The sequence below is a fragment of the Ailuropoda melanoleuca genome, chromosome 10, assembly GCF_002007445.2.
Source record: "Ailuropoda melanoleuca isolate Jingjing chromosome 10, ASM200744v2, whole genome shotgun sequence".
Taxonomy (NCBI): Eukaryota; Metazoa; Chordata; class Mammalia; order Carnivora; family Ursidae; genus Ailuropoda; species Ailuropoda melanoleuca.
This window is the reverse complement of record NC_048227.1, coordinates 23,264,141-23,286,976: the sequence shown is the minus strand read 5'-3', so window position 1 is coordinate 23,286,976 and position 22,836 is coordinate 23,264,141. Positions and strand designations below refer to the sequence as shown.

Here is a 22,836-nt window from a genome sequence, read left to right as displayed (position 1 = left end):
AGGCAAATCCACAGAGATTAATGAAAAGAATTTATAAACTCAACTTTTTCCAAGTATTTAGAGTAAGACTGTTCTAACACACAGGTTGAGACTTTTAAACATTTATTCCTTAATTGCTTTCAGAAGAGGAAACTGGTTTGACCACATGGATCACCAAATATAAACTTGGTATCAAGATATGGCTGTAGTTGGAGCCTTCATTCTATAACTTGAAAGAAAATTGGGGCTGTCAAAAAGTGAGATGAGACAGAAAGAGGTACATATTCTCCCCGTGTAAAAATATAATGCCAAAATCCTGTCTTCCACTGGGGGAAGGGAGGAGCCATGCAAGTTACAGGAAATGAGTAAAGATATATAAGAAACTCATTCTCTACAAGGAAAAACAATTTCCAAATTATTTATTATTCAGTGATATTCTAAGATCAGTTATACTATCAAAGCTAATTTAATAAATGTCAGTCTCCTTTACTCTCTCTGCATTCCTGTCCACCTTTCTGGTTAGCTTCTCCTACCACATCACCTTCCATTCTTTCCGCCTTCATTTTAACACTGCAGTTACCTGGAAAAACAGCTCATTGGAAAGGAAGAACGGGTATGGCATTAACCCAAGTGGAAGATGTTCCTTACCCCACCCCCTCCCAGACAATAGGACTCCTCACCAGTCAAAAAGCCACCTCCCACCTCTTGCCCCCAGTACCTGGAAGAAGCCAATGATGACCAAAGGCCTAGATGTCACAAACTCTATCACCTGCTGGGTGTCATTGAACAAAAATGCTTTCTGGCTAATTTGTCTTCTCAACCAAACGACCAAGGCAGTAGATTCAACCACTCCTGGAGAGAGAGACAGTTCAATGGATCCCATAGCAGTTTTCTCGTGAAACGGAGCAAGACCTGTTTTCTCCAAGTTTAATGAGCAGAAGCACCTGGTCTTGGGCTCCCAACCATTGAAGGCCAAGGATAGTCCTTCCACTCCCACCCCAGCCCCAAGGCATGAACATTAACTGCAGCAGCTAAACGTCATGGACCACTTATCAAGGACAAGATGCTGTGCTGAGCAATTTGCATCCCCAGAACAACTCTACCCTATGGGACATTCTCACTCTCCCCATTTTGCAGATGAGGAAATTGAGGTTAGACTTGCCAATGGCCACCCACTAGTGAACCTGGGAATAACCCAGGAGGAAGCATGCCCAGTCTTCTTTTATCTACTTTCCAAAGTGACAGGAAGGTGGATTTATTTTTTAAAAAAATATAAATGAATGAAATGTAAATAAAAATACTAGCCAGCTCTGTGACCTTGGGAAAATTCCATTATCACCTGTGCTTCCAATGTCCACTAAGGTCATAGATCCTGACTTTCCTTTTTCAGCTATCGTATGAGGTGCCAAGCACACAAAAATCTTAGCTTTTAAAATTGGGAAACACATACCGTATCTGGGGAGAGGTAACAGTGTGCTAGAATTACATTAGGCTACAGATAGACATGTGTTTGCTAGGATCATCAATTCCACATGATGGTAGATAATGTAAAATATTGTTTTCTATCAAAGACTGCTATAGAATAGAATGGAGAATTTAAACTGAATTTTTGAGATAAAGTAGTGTTTTTTGTGAGTAGCTTGGACTATATCTATAGGCCTTTATTCCTTCATTCACCATTCATTCCTTCACTCATTCATTCATTTGACAAACGTGTACTGAGTACCTATTATGTTATCAAGTGCTGTGCTTGGTCCTGGAAGATAATGGTGAGCAGAAACAAACATATTCTCACAGTTTTACTGTTCTCATTCTGTTGAGTAGGACAGTTGTCAAGTAATCACACAAACAAGTATATAATCACACCCAAAGTAAGTTTTAAAAAGCAAAGTTCTATGAGCCTGTAGCAAAGACACATGACCTAGACTGTGAAGTCAAGGAGGGCTTCCCAGAGGAGATCACTTATGAGCTGAATACTGAAGGAAGCATAGGAGTTAATAAGCAGGAAACAATAAGAAGAATGGAACACGACAAGGAAGGGGAGAGGGAAAGGTTTCCAGGTAGAGCAAGCAGCCTGTGCAGGACAAATTGCTTCAATGGGCTTGATGAATGCATGTTGAGTTGGTAAATCGACTGGAAAGGACTCTATTTTGGGTGTCTTTGCTTACATTTCTAAAGAACTTAAGGCTATTAAAAAAACTTACAATGAAGTATATTTGCATACAGAAAGGTGTACAAATTATAATGTATAGTTTGGTGAAGTTTTGCAAAATGAACACACCTGAGTACCACCCAGATCAAGAGACACAGACCATTACCAGGTCCTCAGAAGTCCCATTGTGCCCCCTCCCAGCCCCTCACTCACCCCTACCTGAGGGTAACCGCTACTGTAACTTCTAACAGCATGCATTAATCTGCCTGCTCTTGAACTTCACACAAGTGGAATTACACAGTGTGAGTTACACAGTGTGTGTTTTGGGGTCTGGCTTTGTTACGTTTGTGAGATTCATCCATATTGTTGCATGTACTGTGTAGCAGTCTGTCATATGAATATTCTATAATTTATTTATCCATTCTCTGTTGGTGAGCATTTGGGTTGTTTTCAGTTTGGGACTATTAAGAATTAATTTTCGTGCATGTCTCTGGGGGCACGTTGGATGCACTTCTGTTGGGTACATGCCCAGGAGTAGAATTTCTGGTCATAGGGGATGCTGTGTTCAACCTTAGTGGATACCATTTAGGCCATTTGAAAAGCCACAATGAGTCAGGCCCATAGAAATTCACAGAAGGACGATGTCTTGGCCTCAAAGGACAAAGAGGGGTGGGGGAGGCTTCATGCCACCGCAGACCACAGCACTCCACCCTGCTGCAATCCCCCTCTCCTCCTAGCTTCAACCCCAAGGCTGTCTATTTTCAGTGTTCCCAGCCATCTTCCAGGAAGAAACAAGCACGTATCATGGGAACAGTTTCTCTTATAGGCATTTGTCTGAAAAAAAATTATAAGTGCTCTGGAAGGAATAGGTTCCAAAGTCCTGAAAATACCAAAAAAGGTGAACAAAACCCCTCCAAATACATTTGAATTTCAGGTCATCAGAACCATCACTCCGGTCTCATTTTGTGTGGCTGTCTCCTGCGGTCCACAATGCAGCCACACCTTCATCCTCCAGCACACTGGGCTTTGGTGTCTGCCAGTCCCTCCACCTGGGCTGCCTTTTCCTCAGCAGTCAGCACAACATCTCCAGCCTTCGAGGTTTGGACTTTTCTTACCACCCCACCCCACTCCCATCAATCATATCATTCTCTGGTTTATGACATCTTTCATTTTCTTCATTGAATCTGTCTTTTTCTGAAATTAGGATTTTTGGCTAGTTTGCTCGCTAGCTCCCGTAATGTCGGGCTCATAGTAGGTGCTCAAGAAATAATTACAGGATGAATGAATGAGGTGGATGAATCATGACATAAGCTGGCTTGAAGGAACTTGGTCTTGTGCCATCTTCTCTGGGATGTCTGAGCTCTGTTTGCCCCTCTGAACCCCCTGGGGCTGAGGTAGCTCTGAACTTGACAGATAGTTTGCTCCTGAGTGCCTGCAAATGGGTCACAGCCCCCATTGGGCTGGTGTCTCCCCTAGCACTTGGCTCTGAGCCAGAGGACGGGGTAACAACTGAGGTGTGAACGCTCTGTCAATGATTGACTGGGGCTGTCGCTCCACTGCATATTTCCAAGCTCAAGCTGTGAATGCATCATTAACTGAGGCCCTGGAGCCAGCCTGAGTTTCCCTCCCTCCAGAGAGGGGGCCATGACCAAGTTTCCCATCATCAATCCTTGGGACACTAGAGGAGAACCAGAACTCTAGCTTTGACCCAACAAGGACTAAACCCCACTTGCCTCCTGGGAAGGTTTTCATAAAAGTTGGTGCAGGAGACCAGTAAAGCTCTGTCGCCCCTCTTAGCTCAGGGAAGCCCTGTCAAGTTGGCAGAACTGGCATTATTCATCCTGTTTAGGAAATGAGAAATGGGATGGCTGGCTCAAATTCTCTAACTAGTGTTTGTCCTAAATCCAGGCCTTGGCTCCCTGCCAGCACCCGCTGCCTCTTTCCCTGGTTGGGGATAACACCGAAGAAGAGGAGGGATGGGCAAACCTGGTAGAAATATGGGCTGGCTCCTTACCCCAAGTCTGCCTACAGTGGGTTCTTGCAATTCCATCTCATTCAAACTCAAAAGAACCTAAGTGTTCCAGGCACTGCTCAAGGGTCAGAAAACTAATTGTTTGATAATAACAAGAACCATATCTGCCATTTATTTTGAGTGCAGCACAACCTAGAGCAGGGGTTGGTGAATGACAGCCCATGGGCCAATTCTGACCTGCCAACTGACATTATAAATAAAGTTTTGACACTTATTGGTTTTCGTAGGACTGCTTTTCCACTGTATCAGCAGCGTTAAGTAGTTGCGAAAGAGATTGTTTGGCCTGTAAGGCCTAAAATATTTATTACCTGGCCCTTTGCAGAAAGCATTTGTGGGTTGCAGTGCTTGTTAGCTGGGGAGCTGAGGAAGTTGTTCCATCTCTCTATGCAGATTCCCATCTGTAAAATCACCTGCTACACTGGGTGGTTGGAACATATGTAAAGGGGCCCAGAATAGTGATGGAGCACAGTAAACAGATCCGATACGTGTCAGGGCTTGTGAAACTTGTTTCACCTCATCAGTAACCCTAGGAGGTAGATACTTGCACCATCTCCATTTCACAGGTGAGGAAAAGAAGATTTGACAAGAGCAAGTGATTGTCCTTCAGGCACGTGGTAAGGATTTAAAGCCAGGTGGTGTCTGCCAGTTCTGGCAGCCTCTTCGGAGGACCCAGGAAAAGAAGTGAGATAAGCTCCTGCCCTGTGCCTTCACTAGACAACGATTAACAGAATCAGTTCTGTGAAGTGAGGGCCTTGAGGGGGAAGTGCAGGTGCTGTGGCACTCCAGAGGAACAGCAGGCACCCTGATCTGGGCAGTCAAAGGGGACTTCCTGGGGGAGGCGGTGATGCAGCTTCCTGCATGGCAGTGGAGGTCCCAGGCCCTGGCTCCTACCAAAAGGGACTCAGTCTGGAAGTTGCCACATTGTCACCTTTGTTGCCTCAAAGAGGAGTCAGACCTCACCTGCCACCCCACCCCCACCCCGGGCCACCAGGGTCCCACAAGCCGCTTGGGAGCCACTGCACTGCCTGGTCTCCTTTGCAATCCACCCTGAGGTTGGCGCTTTTGCGGCACCTTCCCCTGCAGTCCAGCCCCTGCAAGTCTGGCCTGTGTCTCATGCTCCCTTGTGTCCGCTCTGAGAACTGCAAGGCATCTGGCAGCCACTGCAGGTGGTAGCTCCCTCTGGGCCCTTTTGGTTTTGGCAAAAAAACTCAAACAGGCTTATTGCAGAATTTCTAAATGCCAGACCCTGCAAAACACTATTTCAGTTTCCTGATTCAATCATTCACACATATAATGGGAACATTCTTTTAGCATAGTATGGGCTGTGCTGGGTACATCGGCATTTGTCAGTTTCATTCCACCCATCCATTAGTTTTACACACATTTATGCATTTATATAATTAGAATTTTTAAAAATTAGGACCTACCATGTACCACACTGAGTCACATAATTCTTCAATCATTCTTGACACTAAGGGCCGGACACATGGTAATTTCCCAATACAAGCATTGAATAAGTGAATGAACAAGTTAATGAGTAAAGTGGATGATGACAGAAGCTAAAGTATTTGGTAGTCATCCTATCCCAAATTTGTCTGTTTCATCATCTCCCAGTGTCCCTTTTCTCGGCCTGGGACCCTGTTAAAGCCATTCTAAAGTAGAAGATGGAGGTGGGAGGTGGAGTTAGGAACTCACTGTCTGGTCCCTGGCCTTTTATGAGCCATGCATCTCACTATCCCACCTCACAGTGCTTCTAGGGCCTACCAGCTGAGATGCAAGCTGTGGTGGAGGCAGCTATGTGCTCACCAAAATTTTATTTTCCTTATGGACACAGATCAGGGCCATATTGCTCAGCCTTTCAGTTGAGTGGGGCCATGTAACAGAATCTTGGTCAATGGAATGAGATGTGATGTTTGCCCCTTCCAAGCCTGGGTCATGAACACTACCAGTGGCAATCCTCTGCCTCCTTGCCTCAGCTGCTGGCTAGATACAGAGAAAATGGCAGGGAGCTCAGAGGCCCTAAGGGAAGGCAGAGCCGCAAGCTGGAAGGAATCTGGGTCCTTGAAAGATTATGTGTAGCTGAGCCACCCACCTCCACCCTCTGGCTGCCAGCTGGGCTCTACATGAGCAAAAAATAGACTCGATGTTCTGTTACGTCACTGAAATGCTGGTGTTTGTGTTTCCATAGTTAGCACTGCCTTGATTGACACACAAGGGCTATTACCTTTGCAACTGATGGGTTCCAGCCTGTTGCCCTCAAAAAACAGCTTCAACTCTGGAGCCTTCTTAACGTCAAACTCCTTTTGAAGTTCCTTCTCGACCGTGATGTCCACTTTGCCAAAGCCGAGCCCGTTCTTGCCTTTGCCCACGATTTCCACTGCTTTGCCCAGTTCCTCAGCCAGGTTCCTGGATTGCTTGGAGGATGGGTTGTCTGAAAGAGCCAGTATAAATCAGAACCTGCTAGAGCCTCTCCCACTCCCCATCTCCTGAGAAGGAGGCTGGGTTTCATCCGCTTAGCTCCTGGGCCTTCCTCATGCTCTGCTGTACTAGGTAGATTTTCAGAAATGTGACAAGATGGGAGGCACATGTTTCATGAAATTGGCCATTTGGGAGGCACATCAGGGTTCTTTGGGTTCACCAACACTGGAAGCAATACAGCTTTGGGCAACTCATTCCAACTCTGTGAGTCCCACATTCCTCATGGGCAAAATGAAAAAAATAGTATCGACTATCCCATAGTGTCAGCCAAGTAAGACTTAGTGAACAATCAGTTATACAGTGCTTATTAATTTCTGAAAGCTTTGCATGGATTGAGGCATCTAATCCTCTCAGCACCCCTGTGGGGTAGGTATGGTTACTGATGGAAAGCAAAATGTTCTACTTGCCCAAAGTCCTGTGGCAGTGAGGTAAAGCCGGGACCTGGAACCACTCAATTGGCTCTCTAACCAGCACTGGTGTGTCAAACCCTCAGCACAGTGCCTGGCACATGATAAAGACATAATGCGTTATTGTTACTACTGTTATTATTGTGCAATTTGTGTGGTCAGAAGTCAGAGGAGAAAGAATGAGGGAGCATGCGCGCCATCTGGTGGAAAGTTCTGGAGTTACAGGCCGAATTGAACTGCTCCTGTTGCCCTGCAACATGAATACATCAGGGGACTCTCAAGTAAGGAAGGTCAGATGTAGGAAGAGGTTACCATGCTCCCCTTCCCCCTTCAGAGCCTGCCCCCTGGGGTAAGTGGTCTCAAAGAGACCTCACACTCTTGATTAGGATTCCTTGGCCCCTCATATTGCTGGGCAGTGAGGTGGGGGTAGAAGTGGGGAGCCCCCTTTCTGGAAAACGGCCTCAGGGAGCTGGCATGGGATTCCTGGCCTAAATGAAAGAGGACTAAAAGGCGCTCACATTTGCCTTCCTTCTTCCTGATAACACTGAGAGTTTGTAGGCCCCTCACCGGCCCGGTATCTGCAGCAGGTGGGCCAAGCCAGGGCAAGCGGTCATTGATTTCCTTTCAAGTCAGAACACATTCCCTGTGTCAGTCCCCACCCCTCTCCCCTGTCCATCTGGAGTGCTCTTGGAGAAGGTGCAGATCACCTCCACTGCCTGGGCAAGTTCCAAGTCCAACAGAGAGGGCTTTTGTAAAGCAAAACCCGGAAAGCCAGCTCCAGGACAACTGGCACACGCCCCACCGTCAGTCAGCACACCTGCTCCTGCGATGGAACCCGAAAGTGAATGATTGTTTTCATTAAATTCCCAATCAATGCACAGGAAGTGGGACTTTTTGCCTCTCCACCGCCTGCTTTGTCACCATGATTGTCTTCGATACCCCCCATCCATCATCGCCAGCAGGTGCTGGTCTCTTGCCAGCTGCTCCGGCCCTCAGGCCTCTCTCTGGCTTCCTTGTGGATCTGGCCCTGCCTGGCTCAGGGTGGCTGATTGACATTGTGTCCAAATCTTAATCTCTAAGGGAAGCAGCTCAGGGCAAGAAAAACACATGGAATGATTGTTCAAATGCTGGAGCTTTTAGAGGTTCCACACACAGCCCAGTGCTCCTGAGTATCTGGAATGGAAGTGAGAGAAATAGCCTATGATAACGGGAATACTGGTATCCTAAAGTTCGCTGGATAGGATCTAACAATAATAGTAATGGAGATTTATACACATATCCATCCATCCATTCATCCAGTCATTCATCGTTTATTCGACAAATCTTTTTTAGGATCTGCCACATGCCAGACATGGTTCTAGGTACTGGGGATTTAACAATCAACGGATAAAAATCCCTGCTCTTGTTGGAGAAGGCAGAAAATAGACAAGTAGAGAAGTAAAATATATGCTATATTAGATTCTAAGTGCTGTGGAGACTTCTGCTTTTGAAGCAGAGCTGGAGGTTAGGAGTGTCAGGGGGATTGAGTTTAAGTAGGGAGGCTAAAGGAGGCCTCACCAAGAAGAAACATTTTAATAAAGACTGAAGGAAGTGAGCAACCAGGCTATTGCAGATATGTGGAAAAAGGGAGTTTCCAGGTGGGGGAACTGTAAGTGCAAACAGTAGGTTTGAAGAACGACAAGAAGTCTTTTTGGCCTGGAGCAGAATGAGGGGTCTGGGGGTCAGATGACATAGGGCCACTGAATAGATTTTGGCCCCTCTCTCTGAGGATTGTGGAAAGATACTGGAGGGTTTTGTGCAGAGTTAAATATGATCCTACTTACTTTTTAACTGGACTGTACTGAATGTTATATGAATATTAGACCAAAGGGGAAAGAGAGGGGATCCAGGGAGACCAGTTGGAGGCCTCTGTAATAATCCAGGTGAGAGATAGTAATGGCTTGAGCCAGGGTAGTGGCAATAGAGGGAGTGAGAAGTGGTCAGAGTTTGAGAGATTTTGAAGGAGGAGATGACTGGTGATAGATTGGATAGATGGGAGGAAATGATAAATTGGATGGGGAGTATGAATGAATGAGAGGAGTCAAGGATGACTCTGAGGTTTTGACCGGAGCAGCCCGATGGCTGCTGCTGCTGATGGTGATGATGGTGATGATGATGATGATGATGGTGATGGTGACAGTAATGATAACAAAGTAACAACAATGACAAGTTATTGAGCACTTACTGTGCCAACCACGTTGCTAAGTGTTAATGCATTATCCCTGTTAATCCTCAGAACAGCCTCAGAGTTATCTACCATTCCAGCTGAGGAATGTTACAGACAAGAAACAGAAGCCCAGAGATCTTAGAGCTAGCATGCGGTTAGGCTGAGATTCAGCCCCAAGGCTGACTGACTCCCAGATTCACGCTCTAACTGACAGTGTGGCTAAGCTGGTCTAAAAAAGTTTCCTTTTTCCTGGAGGGGAGGGATGGGATGGGTTTTCCATCTCCCCTGCTCTGGGTGGTTTCCATCAGAGCAGAGAGAATCTGTAGAAGCAAATCCACTCTTTATGATTTACACTCCTGTCTTCTGGTTTCTTTTTAAAATTTGCAAATCGGTTTTACACCTGGGGCTCTGCAAACCAAGTTTGCAGAGGTGAAATGAATGCATACACCTCTTAGGTCTTGGTGCCTATGTCTTGCCCTGGCTTACTGGAAATGCCAGTTTGGTTGGGGTATGGGAACAATTCTGATGTGCATTGTTGCTTGGGCAGAGTGGAGCCCAGTGGGTTGGGGTGGGCAGGGAGCCCTCTGCTGGGAGGTGGAGAGCTCCTGCAAGTACAGCCCTCTTTGGGTCTTAAGCTCTATCTAGATGGAGCTCATTGTCTGACTGGCATATGGCGTTCAATGGACTTCATTAGGTTGTCTCATAAAACAGGGGCAGTTATGGTGGTTTACAGCACCTATGGCCCAGGCAGGTTGTTTTTTAAACATCTCTGTACCTTTGTTTTCTCATCTGCAGAATGGGGACTAATTGATCCTACACCTTAAGATGATCCTACAAAATAAGACAAGGCTCTTCTGTGGCACAGAAGAGCCCCAAAGACTAACCATTATGATGGCATAGGTGGAGAGCCCTTGATCTTGCCCTGACCAGGTTCTCTATGGAAGGGAGGGTCTTAATGGGAATGTCAGGATCCTCAGCAGATCTTCTGGTTCTTGGGGAAAGAGAGACAAGGGTGATTAACACCAAGTCATCCAACACAAGCCTGGGCCTATTGTGTGGCTCTCACATGGGTTTTGGGGTAAGCAAATGGAACCCAGGGTCATCTTAGAAGAGGGAATGTCTGTCTGAATGTCTGCCTGATGTGTAGATGTGTTAATGGCTAAAGGACCTAGAATCAGTGTTTGCCTGCGTCTTTAGTAGATAATGTCATGTTCCCTTTTCTGAGCAACCAGTGTGAGTCAGGGGAGGGGGTGGTGGATGGGAAGTGAGACCGTAGGGACTGGAAATTAGCTCTCAGCACAGGGAGCTGGAGTCTGCCTTTCTTTAGACAGTGGTTCTCAATGGGGGACATTTGACCATATCTGGAGACACTTCTGGTTGTCACAACTAGAGTGCTACTGACATCTAATGGGTAGAGGTCAGGGATGCCACTAAACATCCTATAATGCATCATACCCCCACATACAACAAAGAATTACCCATCCAGCCAAAGTGTTAATAGGGCTGAGGATGAGAAACCCTACTTTAGACCAAGCTCTAGATCAAGCATGGAAGAATATTCTGAGAATAATCCTCTCCCCATCCCACAGGAACATTATAGTATATAGAGGTGCTCACAGGTGATAGGAACTATGGGATGGTAATCAATCCTTTCTAGTTCCTCAAGCATCTGCCAACAAATTCCTCTGACCATCACAATGGCCTATAAGGCCCTAAAGGACTGTAACTCCTTTCAGATCCTGTCTCCCACTGCTCTTCAGCATCTCAGCTTTAGCCATCCTGGCACATTCCCACCCCAGGGCCTTTGCACTTGCCATTCCCTCTGACTGAAATGCTCTCCTCCCGGCTATCTGCATAGGTGGCTGCCTTCCTGCCTTTAGGTCCTTGCTGAATTGTCACTTTCCCAGACCACCCTGTATAAATTTGCAGCCCCACTTCCACTAACTCTTTGCTCTCTCTGTTTCTCTTTATTTTTCTCCATAGTGCTGTTAAGCCAAAGACATATTACATTCTTTACTTATCTGTTTATCTAGTCTCCCCTCTTTAGGACATAAGTTCCTTGAAGCAAGGATGTCCATCTGTTTTGTGTCTGGAGGTCTGACATATAACAGATATTCAATAAATATTGAGTGAATGGATGAATAAATGATGAATAAATAAATAACTATTCTATTTATCAGCACAGTTTTGTAAGAAGGATTGAACACCACTTTTATTGTCAGACCTGGTCTAAAATTCAGGTTGTATTACTTATCAGTTGTATGACTTTGGGCAAATTTTCCAACCTTTCTGAGAAGTCTTTGCCTCATATGTAAGATGGGGGACAATGAGACCAAGTACAGTGCCTGGAATACAGATGGAATACAGATGCTCAATAAATGGCCACCACCATCATCATCTTCTTCATCACCATCTTCATCCATATCACCATCTTCATCATCACCATGATCATTATCTAACTTGCTCCCAGGACTCTTGCCATCTCTGCTTTAGGGGTACTTCCTAAATGACCCTAGAGACAGCTCCTGATAAACCTCATTTTGACTTCTCCCCACTAAAGGTAGCTTACCCTTTTCTCCTTGCCTCATTCATGCAGAATATTACGGGCCAAAGGAAAGCTTATTTCATTCAGTCATTCATTCAGCATCTCATGCAGGCCCACCAAGCACAATGCCAGATGTTAGTAATCAAGAGGTGGATGAGATTTGGCCCCTGTCCCCCATGGAGCCCACAAGACTGAAAGCAGTTTCAATACAGTGTGATAGATGGTATGAAAGGGAGAGTACAGAGGATTGCATCAGCATGGAAGGGCTTCCTGGCTAGTGCAGGAGGGAGAGAGGGTGGACACAGCTTCCTGACAAGGTGGCTTCATGAGCTTAAACCTTACAATCCAGGCGAGGAAGTGTAGGAAGGACACTATGGTCAGAGGGAATTGTAAGTGCAAAGGCCCTGGGACTTGAGCCAGTGTGACCTATCTGGCAACCACAAATCACTCAGGAGCTAGACCATAACTCTCAAATGAGGTGGGCAAGCTGGCTGAGGCTAGATCAAGCAGAGCATGCTATAGCCATGTTGAGGAGTTTGGGGTCTCAGAGAATCACTGAGGGTTTTTGATTGGGAAGTTACCCAATCAGACTTGCATTTTAGAAAAAAAAAATCTCCGGGTGCTCCCTAGGGACAGCAATGGAGGGGGTAGGCAGACGCTCTAGGGGCCTGCTGCAGTGTTTCACGTGGGGAACATTGGCTGGAACGAAATCAGTGGCACGGGGGTGAGAAAACTGGAGATTGCAGAGGGCTTTAGGAGGTGGTATCAACAAGGACCCGGTGACGGGTTAGTTGGGAGAATAGAGAGGAGTCAAGAATGACCTTGAGATTTCTGATTTTGACATTGGGTAGAGAGAGGTGCTGTCAGTTAAGACGGCATGAGAAAAAGCAAGTTGTAGGGAGTAAATAAAAAATGCTGGGTTCTGTTTTGAACACATGTGGCATCTGAGACATGGGAGGAACATGCAAGGGGAAAGGTCCCACTGACCATTGGCTCTTGAACCTGGAGTCCTCAGAGAGGTAAGACAATGGGCATCAGCTAAGGATTTGAGAATTATATACAGTATGTTCCCGGGGCAATATTGAAAAAATACTTTTTGTAGAGAGCCTATTTATTGGTAGGAAAAAAGAAAACATTTATAATGCTTTCCCCAAGTGATTAGTTTTTCCAAAGGTCACTTTAGAAAGCCTGCCAGTTTTTGAGAACTCATTTTGATTTAAACCGTGTGTTGGAAGGAATCAGATATTCAGATGTAATGAGCCTGAGTGTCTCTTTTAGATAACAAAATCTCTGCTGGTGTTTACTGCTTTGAAATACCACTAGTGGGAATGCTTTAAGTTTCAAGTCTTCAAATTGGTTTTCATTTAATGTTATTAAAGAATGTAAAAATGATTGGCTGTCTCTGTAGCCCCAGATTCAGTGTCATTCCCCGAGTTATGTCAGTTAAAGCCCCAAAGAGCCATGGACTCCCCCTTCTGCCCTGATTAAAACAGTCACTGGGCAGAGATTTGCATTCTCATGCAAACAGGACAGGTTCCTTTGTCTTGTCCACCTGCTGCGGCATTTTTGGAAGGGTAAATGTGTGTTGAGATGTGTGTTGTGTCATGCAAAGTGTGTGGCTCTAGTTCCTTCAACATTGAGGGTCCAGGATCAGAGATTAGGACTGCAGCCAAAAAAGAGAAGACGACGTCCTCTTGGATGTCTGACCTGTGCAAACCATCAGCTTCCAGTTCTACACCAGGCAGACTAGAGCTGCAGGATTCTCAGTTCTTCCCTGAAGGGAACCATGAAACAGATGTGTCAGTAGTGGCCCATGTCCTGGGGTGGATGAGGGATGCGGGAAATTGGCTGGAAGGGTCAATCAGCAAAGTGGAAACACCTGCCCTGCTCACAGGCTTGTATAAAAAATGTGGCCCAAACGGGATCACCCCTATAAGGTCTTGTTCCATAGGCTTGAAGTAAAATCCAGCATGCAACCCAGCACAATGAAAGAAACCATTAACAGCTTGGGCTAGATGGAGGTCAGAAGCTTGGAACTATTTTGATGGAATTTTATGTGTCCGGCATGCTCTATGTTGGATGGAAGCAAAAATGACCCAATGAGATTTTCCCTTCTGGGAACCATCAAGTTTAAGGGCACAAAAAAGAATGTTTTTGCTCCATATTGTTATAAAGTGGCTGCACAAGTCAGCCGAGGAGGCTCTGGGACCCAGGGCAACTGAGTTGCTGAGGCTGTCACATACCCAAACTCCCCCACTGAAGTTACAATGCTCAGAGAGACTGCACCAAGTAAGAAGGGACCAGGAGACCTGAATTTCAGACAGGGGACACAGACTCAAATGCTACAAGGGTGAGGCAGAGAGTGTGACTGTGGGCTTGGCTGGGTAGGGATGTGGCAAACTGACAGGCATGTTTTCTGATCAAAAATCATTACTCAGTTCCAGCCAGTTGTCACATTGCAAGAATATGGGCCCATGCCTCTAGATCTTCTGCTTTCTTCAAGAGCAGATGTAAATTCGATTTTAACTGTGAAATGTCTCAATTTTTAAAACGCTGTGTGACCCAAACATAACCCCCCTGCTGGCCATCTTCAGTCCATGGGCTGCCTGTTACATCCTTGGTTTCAGGGTTATGGGAAACAAGAGGAGCCATAAAGAACTGAGAAGTGAGCCAGAGGGATCAAAGGGAACCAGAAAAGAATGGGCTTGTGGGCACCAAGGAGCAACAGGTCTCAGGTTGGGGTTGCAAAGTGGTCAAGGAAGGTGAGGACTGACAAGTGCCTATTGGATTTGGGAACCAGGTGTCCTTGGAATGTTAACCTGAGCAAATAGTCCGTAAAGTCAACCCCATGCAGGAAATAGTTGTTGACCTTGCTGCCCAGAAGAGAAACCTATTCATGGTGGGTTAGTGTCTGGAAGAACTTACACCACCCAGCTGCCTCTCAGCCAGCCCAGCTTCAGGTTGTGTTTGAATCAAAGGCTGTTTCAAGGCTCCTATAAGGTGCAGTGTGATTAAGGCAGATGATGCCACATGTTCCCCAAATCCTGTTTCTTTTTTCCTCTTCATTTACACTGTGTTTCCCAGCCTCTCCTGCAGAGCTGTGGCCAGTGGGACATGGGCAGAAGTTACACATGCTTCTCACCCTGTAATGTCCGTGTGAATCACCTGGGACTCTGACTCAGTAGGTCTAGAGCGGTGCCTGGTATTTTGCAATTCTAATCACCTCCTAAGTGATGCTGGCACTGCTGGCCCACAGACCATGCTTGAAGTAACACTGATGTGCACCATTTCCAGGGCTGGCCTGGCCCAGAAGCATTTCCTCAGCCTCTCAATCCATTTGCTGGCTGGAGGCAGAGGACTCAGTGGAGTACTCTAGGCCCTAAGGGATGCCTGAGTCACTGGATGGAAGGAGCCTGGGTGCCTGAATGACTGTATGGAGCAAAGCTCCTCTGCAGACCTGCCTGAGACTAAGATTTAAGAAGTCAACCTTTACAAACCTAGATTTGGGAGTTGGTATAGCAGTTAGCTCGCCCTAACACAGTGATCTTTAAAATATCTAATCAAAATCAGAGCAACGAGGGGCACCCAGGTGGCTCAGTCGGTTAAGTGTCCAATTCTTGATTTCAGCTCTGGTCATGATCTCAGGGTACGAGACTGAAACCCCCTCCCTTGGGCTCCATGCTGTGCATGGAGTCTGCTTAAGATTTTCTGTTTCCTTCTGCCCCTCCTCCTGCTTGCACACATTCTCTCTACATACATATTTAAAAAAATCAGAACAGCAAAAGAGTTTGGGTACAAAAGTAGGCTATCAGTTTTAGAATTTATTTCATTAAAGGACTTCATTCATCTAACATTAAAAACTGAGCTACAATATGCAAAGAATTAACAAGATATTTGGCCCATTTAAGTTAGCCTACAATCTTGGATCTTGTGGCAAATACTGTGAATCAGCCATTCCTGGACCATAGAGATAGAAACCTAAAACATTTACCATTTCGGACTCCTCAGTTGGGAACAGCCATGGCCTAGTTCTAGCCAATAAGTTATAACAAAAGTCACTGGTGGAGCTTCTGGAAAAGTTTTGGTTTTTTTCAGGGGACGTACTTGGCTGACATATATTTTGTTCTTTTGCTATTTACCTGTCCCTTTTTTCCCCTAGCAAAATCCACAGTACAACACAAGAGGTGCCGCAGCCCTCTTGTAACCACAAGCTACAACAAGTCGGGGTGATAGAGCAAGAAGACAGGTGGAGCCTGTGTCCTTGAAACCATGAAGCTGCTAGGACAGCCATTGACTGCCTATCCCTGGTCTACATATGAGCATATGAGATAAATCTTGGTTTTAAGTCATCATTACCAGATTCTTTATTCCTTGAAGCTGCACCCAGTCCTAACTGATAGTTGATGAGATCTGTTTTGTGCCTCAGGGACACAGGAGGAAGAAGACTCATTTATGGAGCATCTTCCGTGTGCCAGATCCTTCATAGACACTCTTAGTCAGTCCCTACAATGACTCCACCACTTCCGTTATTCCCACTCCACAGACGAAGGTGAGACACAAAGAAATGCACCCAAGGCCACCTATCTAGATCATGGCAGTATTGGGTTTCACGCTCAGGCTGGCCTGGCTCCCAAACCCGTGTACTTTACCCCAAACCTTGATGTCACTTACAGACATAAGTGTGTGGGTGATTCAAGTTTTAAAAAAAACAAAACACTTTAGGATTTACCAGTGCTTGGCATGTGGTCATTGATAATTATTGATGTCAGCGACGATAGATTCCAGAGTGCTCACTCCACTGCTCCAGCTGAAGATTACCTACTATCACTGGGCATCACTGGGAGGACAAATTATGAAGATTTCTCTCACCTAAGGCCAAACTTCAAGCTTCAAGATGCATTTGCATTGGCCTGGAGACCCATGTTCATTCCAGGATGCAAGGATGCAGGAGCCAAGACCAAGGAGGCTGCTCAACTGGTTTGCAGCCAGAACGACCATTTCCAAGGGCAAGTCCAAGCTGTCACTTCTCCCTCCATGAGGCACCCAGTGTGTCCCGTTTTAGACTCTTCTGTTGGCATGAATATCATTGTAAAGAGTTTCTCCTGCTTTGTGACATTCCTGACTTCAACTACAAAGTCTTTGAGAGCAGAAACCAAGACCCCTTTTCTCTGGGCTCCGAAAGGGCCCACCCAAGGCCTGGCACTGAGCAGAGCTGAGTAAAAGTGGGGTGAATCAGAATGCAATAATAACACTTTCTGCCCAATGAATGCTCAGTAGGCACTAATGACTGCATATTTGAGCCCATTTTCATTACCACAACAACCTGTAAGGGTAAAATCATTAACGCTTTTGTGGGGAGGACGAATCTAATAATGATGATAAAGAGAATGACAGTCAATATATTCTTAAGCTCTTATTATGCACCAAGCACTGTGCTAAGCACCCTAGGAATTATATCCTGTTATTAAATTCCCCATTTCACAGCCAAGTAAAGAGAGGCTCAGAGTGATCAAGGTCACCTGCTCAAGGTCGCCTGGCCAATAAGTGGCAGAGCCCGGCATTTGAGCCTAGGACCGTGAAACTCTAAAGCTGAAATCATCCCAGTACATGCATTGGTCAGACGGGAGAGAAAAGGAAGCCTGTGTGGGGTCAGCGTTCAAGGAGGGCAAACTGACAGAAGGGAGAAGAGGCTAACCCAGAGCAGTAGCCAAGAAGAGGGGAGGAGAATGTGGGCAGAGGGGCTGCGTGGAAAGGGGCAGAAACCAAAAAGGAGCAGCACCTACCCTGCGCTTCCCTGCCCAGCTCTGGAACCTCAGGTACTGCCTGGCCTCCAGGAACCTGGGTGCTCGTCAGGCCAGGTACATCCTAGAAGCAGACTTTGGGGACTGACACAGAGACAGACACTTCTCAGGAGAGGTTCTGAAGGATTCTGGAATCCAGTGTTCACATCTGCTTTCTGCACCCTTGCAATCCTTGCAGGTGAGAAGTGGTGTAGCACAGGGTCTGTGGTCCCCACTTGTGAGCTGGGTGACTTTGGGCAAATCTCTTGACCTTTTTGAGCTCCTGTCTCCTCAGCTATAAAATAGGGAGACAAACAGTGCCACCACACCGGCTTGTTGTGAGGATTAACTGATTTAACATGTGGGGCACTAAGGATAATGCCCAGCACACGGTAAGCACTGACTCTGTGAAAGCTGATATGAAAATCTGTCCTATCCTGCAACAAGGCACAGCTCTGTGCCCAGTGACTAAGGAAAAGAAGAAATGTCTGCTGATGCAAAGAACAACAGTCCAAAGAACAAAAGTGGACAGGCAGAGTTCAGACAAATGTGATAGTCTGCAAATTTTTGCTCAAGAGCTTGCTCGTAACTGCTGCTATTTATTGTTCTCTGGTTGCGTTCCAGCTACTTTACATTCTTTTTCATTTAATCTTTACAACAATCCAGTATCGCCATGATGCTCTTGCCCATTTTACAGAGGGGAAAGTTGAGTTTCGGAGCATAAAGATACCTAAGAGTAAAGCTTGGCCTTTTACCTTCAGTGGGGCTAAGGAGCAACATATAAATCAAGACTAAAGTGGCAACATAGTATCTTGCCAATTGCTTAACCTCCCTGGACCTCAGTATTCTCATCTGGAAATTGGGAATGATAGTATACACGTATTTTTATTTATTTTTATTTATTTTTTTTAAAGATTTTATTTATTTATTTTGACAGAGATAGAGACAGCCAGCGAGAGAGGGAACACAAGCAGGGGGAGTGGGAGAGGAAGAAGCAGGCTCATAGCAGAGGAGCCTGATGTGGGGCTCGATCCCATAACGCCAGGATCACGCCCTGAGCCGAAGGCAGACGCTTAACCGCTGTGCCACCCAGGCGCCCCGACACGTATTTTTAAATATGTTAATAGTATGTGTTCTCGTGTGTTTAGCAATATATAAAACTTCTCTGGCTGCCAGGAGCAAGGAGGCAGATCTCACCCCACTCATTGCCTACCACCCCGGAGTGGGGGACACTCACGAAAAAGCACCATGAGGAAGCGGGTCTGGTTCAGCATCTGGGTCAGGCCAGCAGGTGTTAGCACTAGCAGGTTGCCTTCCTCCACGATATGCAAGGGCTGGGATATGTTGATACTGGCTTCCTTGATGTCCTCCTCTGGCAAGCCCTGGACAGTGGAGACGCAAGAGGCCACTAGCAGCAGGGACATCCATAGAAGCTTCATGGCTGTCCTTCAGGGGCACAAAGAGGAACAGGAGCCTTTATCAGGGCAGGTGGCAGGGCACCACGTCATCATTCCCTCCCCCATACCTTCTCTGCCCAGTCAGTTTATGTATGGAGAACATGGCCTGAGCATGGCCCACTGCCTCCCTAGTGGTACCCACAGCTTGGCAGGGCACTGGAAAAGAGACAAAGTGTTAGCTTAACCTCAGCCCCTGTGTAACCTGCACAGGGATAGCTCAGACCAGCAGGGCCCCACTCAGAGCAGCAAGAATCCAAATTGCACACCAGCTATTTGAGCCCACTGGCTCCCCAGACAAAAGGTGAGACTTTTGCAGAGATGAGTCCCACTCCAGAGTCCTAGGGTGAGCCTCTGAGCCTCAGAGATAGTCCAATTCCCCATCACAGCCTCTGCTTCATGCTCCTCCAACTCCTACTTGAATGCCCCCTTATGATGGGAAGCTCACTATCTTACTTCCCATTCATGTACCCCATTTGATATTTGAACAGATTTTCTTTCTTTTTTTTTTTTAATAATTTTTATTATGTTATGTTAGTCACCGTACAGTACATCCTTAGTTTTTGATGTAGTGTTCCATGATTCATTGTTGGCATATAACACCCAGTGCTCCATGCAATACGTGCCCTCCTTAATACCCATCACTGGCCTATCCCAATCTCCCAACCCCTTCCCTTCTGAAACCCTCAGTTTGTTTCCCAGAGTCCATAGTCTCTCATGGTTCATTCCCCCTTCTGTTTACCCCCCCTTCATTCTTCCCTTCCTTCTCCTACCGATCTCCCTGTTATTTCTTATTTGAACAGATTTTCTCAACTGTAAATATTTCTTTTAAAAGTCATTACAAAAAGTGACATTAAAAGTCACACTTGTAAAAATTCCAAACAATACAATAAAAATATGTTAAGTAGAAAATAAAATCTCTCTCATAATCCCACCCCTAAGAAGGCTACTATTAGCAGTTTGAAATGAATTCCTATATACATTGAAAATTCCTATATAAATGCACATTTGCACATTTGAATGTACAATTTTAAATGCAAATGAAGTCAGCTAATGCATATTGTTCAGTGTTCTGATTGTCTTAATAATATGAAATATATCCTATATATATCCTACAAAAGTATAAAAGTACATTTTAGATCTATGACATGATTTCCTTTCCTAATTCTCCCCCCCCCTTTTTTTTTTTTTTTACAATTTTAACTCTTAGAATGGTCTGGGTCAGAAGCTTCCTTTCTGACTTTCCCTAATTATGTCTTCCCTAACAATTTAGAGCATAGAATCACCTCCTCAGATCTTTGTAAGTATTCCTCAAGCATAGAGCTGTTTCTCTGTGTGGCGTAGACTATATGAGTGTCTTAAATAAGAAGACCTATAGCAGTATATTCTAGGTCACACATTCATATTAACTTTTTAAGGACCTTAACTTCTTTGTTGACTGCTGGCATTTATGGTAGGAAAATGAACAAGTGGCATGAATAAATATGTGAATGAATGAATAAATGATATTTGCCTGGGAAATATGTTTGTCAAACTATCTGAAGGTTTTTAAAAAATAGATCTAATGTAATTTATTGGCCTAAAATATAGAGAATTGTAACCAATTCTAGTACTAAATTTTATAAGTATCTATAGTTTAACATGCTTATCATGTGCCAGGCACTGTTCTAGTGCTTTCCATACCATTGCATCTCTTATGACGACACTATGATGTAGGAATAGTACTATTATAATTCTCATTTAATGAGTATAAAATAAGGCACAGAGAGGTTAAGTAATTTGCCCAGAGTCACACAACTAGTAGGTGTAGAGGCCATATTTATTTATTTACTATTATTTTTAAAATTATTTATTTAAATGCAGTTTTGTTAACATATATAGCATTATTAATTTTAGGGGTAGAATTTAGTGATTTATCAGTTGCACATAACACCCAGTGCTCATTCTATCAAGTGCATTCCTTAATGCCCATCACCCAGTTACCCCATCCACCCCATCCACTTCCTCTCCAGCAACCCTCAGTTTATTTCCTAGATTTCAGTGTCTCCTATGGTTTGATTCCGTCTCTGTTTTCATCTTATTTTATTTTTCCTTCCCTTCCCCTATGTTCATCTGTTTTGTTTCTTAAATTCCACGTATGAGTGAAATCATATGGTATCTTTATCTGACTTATTTCGCTCAGCATAATGCCCTCCAGTTCCATCCGCATTGTTGCAAATGGCAAGATTTCATTCTTTTTGGTGGCTTAATAATATTCCATTACACACACACACACACACACACACACACACACACCCCACATCTTCTTTATCCATTCAACTGTCGATGGACATCTGGGCTCTTTCCTTATCTTGGCTGTTGTGGACATTGCTGCTATAAACATTGGGGTGCATGTGCCCCTTGAGGTCGCTTTTAGGCAAACAGCTTTGAGCAATGGAATGTAGACAGAGCCCATAGGGGCCCCCTCGGCTGAATACAGACAGGCCCATTAGATGACCCACCTTAAAATATCCATAGGCCCTAACTAATCAATGGGCTACTTAAAGCCAGGCACAGTTACCAAACAAGGGGGAATTCCTTACGTTGCCATGCCTCCTCATATTTCCCCTTTAAAAACATCCCCCACCTGCCCCCTCCTTGCAGATAGCCTCTGCTGTCCTGACTGCTGCTCCCTTGTGGTGTATTCAGTAAACTTCTGTCTCTTTTGTTCTGCCTCAGGTGAGTCAGCCCCTGTGCCACCAGCTTCCACCCCATCATTGCCCCACATTTGGGGCGGACAATCTAGCTATAGAATCCATGCCCCTAACCACAGTGATGTACTGCCTCTCTAGTGCCCCACTGCAAAGTGGATGCGTTGAACAGGGGCGCCTGGGTGGCTCCGTCTGTTAAGCATCTGACTCTTGGTTTCACCTCAGGTCATGATCTCATGGGTTGTAAGACTGAGTCCCACGTGGGGCTCTAAGCTCAGCTCGGAGTCTGTCTGTCTCTCTCTCTACCCCTTCCCCCTGCCACCGCCGGCATGTGTGCGCTCTCAAAAAAAAAAAATAATATCCTTTTTTTAAAAAAATGGATGCTGTGAACAGTATTTTGAGACATTAATGGAGGCCTCCCACCCTGATACCCTTTATGCTCCATCGTTCAGTGGAGTCCTGCATCAGGAGGGTGAGGCGGCAGCAGAGAACAGAATCAGATTTTTTACTTGGGGTTGCAAAACAGGCTTTTGAAACTCATAGCAGGGACCAGGCACTTGCAAGCCAGGGCTCCAATTGCAAAAATGAGTCATGTGTTTTGTTTTTGTTTTTGTTTTGAAAGAAAGAGGTTCTGAGTTCCCCATAGTTTATGCTCTGAAGCGTTTTTTGCAGGAACTGAGGACAAGAGACCAAATGCTGTAACAAAAGACGCTCCATTGCTCTTATTTTATCACTCAGGAAATTCCAAGGATTTTGAGAGCTGTGAGCCAGGAACTATGGATGAAGACCAAATCTACATGAGAAATATATTTGGTCATCTGAATGCCCAGATATATATATATTTCTTATGTTAAAAAAAATTTTTTTTGAAAAGCCCCAAATTGAATCATTTGAGCCCCTCCCCCTGCCAGTGGCAAACAAGACTTAATTGCAGTTTCAACCTATCCCAGGAATATGGCCTTTTAAAAGTCAATCTGAAATTTCCTGTTCAGCAGTGGTAAAATAATCTGCATGATGAAAAAACAAACAAATAAAACCCCTGCCTTTCCCTTCTCCCACAAAAGATGTCCCTGCCTGAAAAAAATCCTTTCTTCTGTTTTGCTAATAACGTCT

The 22,836-nt window shown here is 45.2% G+C and overlaps 2 protein-coding genes across 4 annotated transcripts in view; one reads left to right on the top strand and one right to left on the bottom strand.

The window, feature by feature from the left end:
* Positions 1 to 22,836, top strand: part of ACSM5 (acyl-CoA synthetase medium chain family member 5) — a 106,530-nt gene that overhangs the window by 39,152 nt on the left and 44,542 nt on the right. Inside the window, exon 2 of one of the 3 annotated variants that reach the window (XM_034670302.1) lies at positions 15,959 to 16,348. The exons of 1 other annotated variant lie outside the window; for it this stretch is intronic. The gene's annotated coding sequence lies outside the window, so the exon portion shown is untranslated. Of the gene's footprint in view, positions 1 to 15,958; positions 17,779 to 22,836 lie in introns of all 3 variants that reach the window. One more of the 3 variants, XM_034670301.1, reaches the window with a different exon arrangement.
* Positions 1 to 22,836, bottom strand: part of PDILT (protein disulfide isomerase like, testis expressed) — a 41,584-nt gene that overhangs the window by 14,409 nt on the left and 4,339 nt on the right. The window contains exons 2-4 of the mRNA XM_002929072.4: positions 18,817 to 19,025; positions 6,388 to 6,594; positions 698 to 831 (exon numbers count right to left, since the gene is read on the bottom strand). Coding sequence (XP_002929118.1) covers positions 698 to 831; positions 6,388 to 6,594; positions 18,817 to 19,018 — 543 coding nt within the window. The 5' untranslated portion in view covers positions 19,019 to 19,025. The remainder of the gene's footprint in view (positions 1 to 697; positions 832 to 6,387; positions 6,595 to 18,816; positions 19,026 to 22,836) is intronic.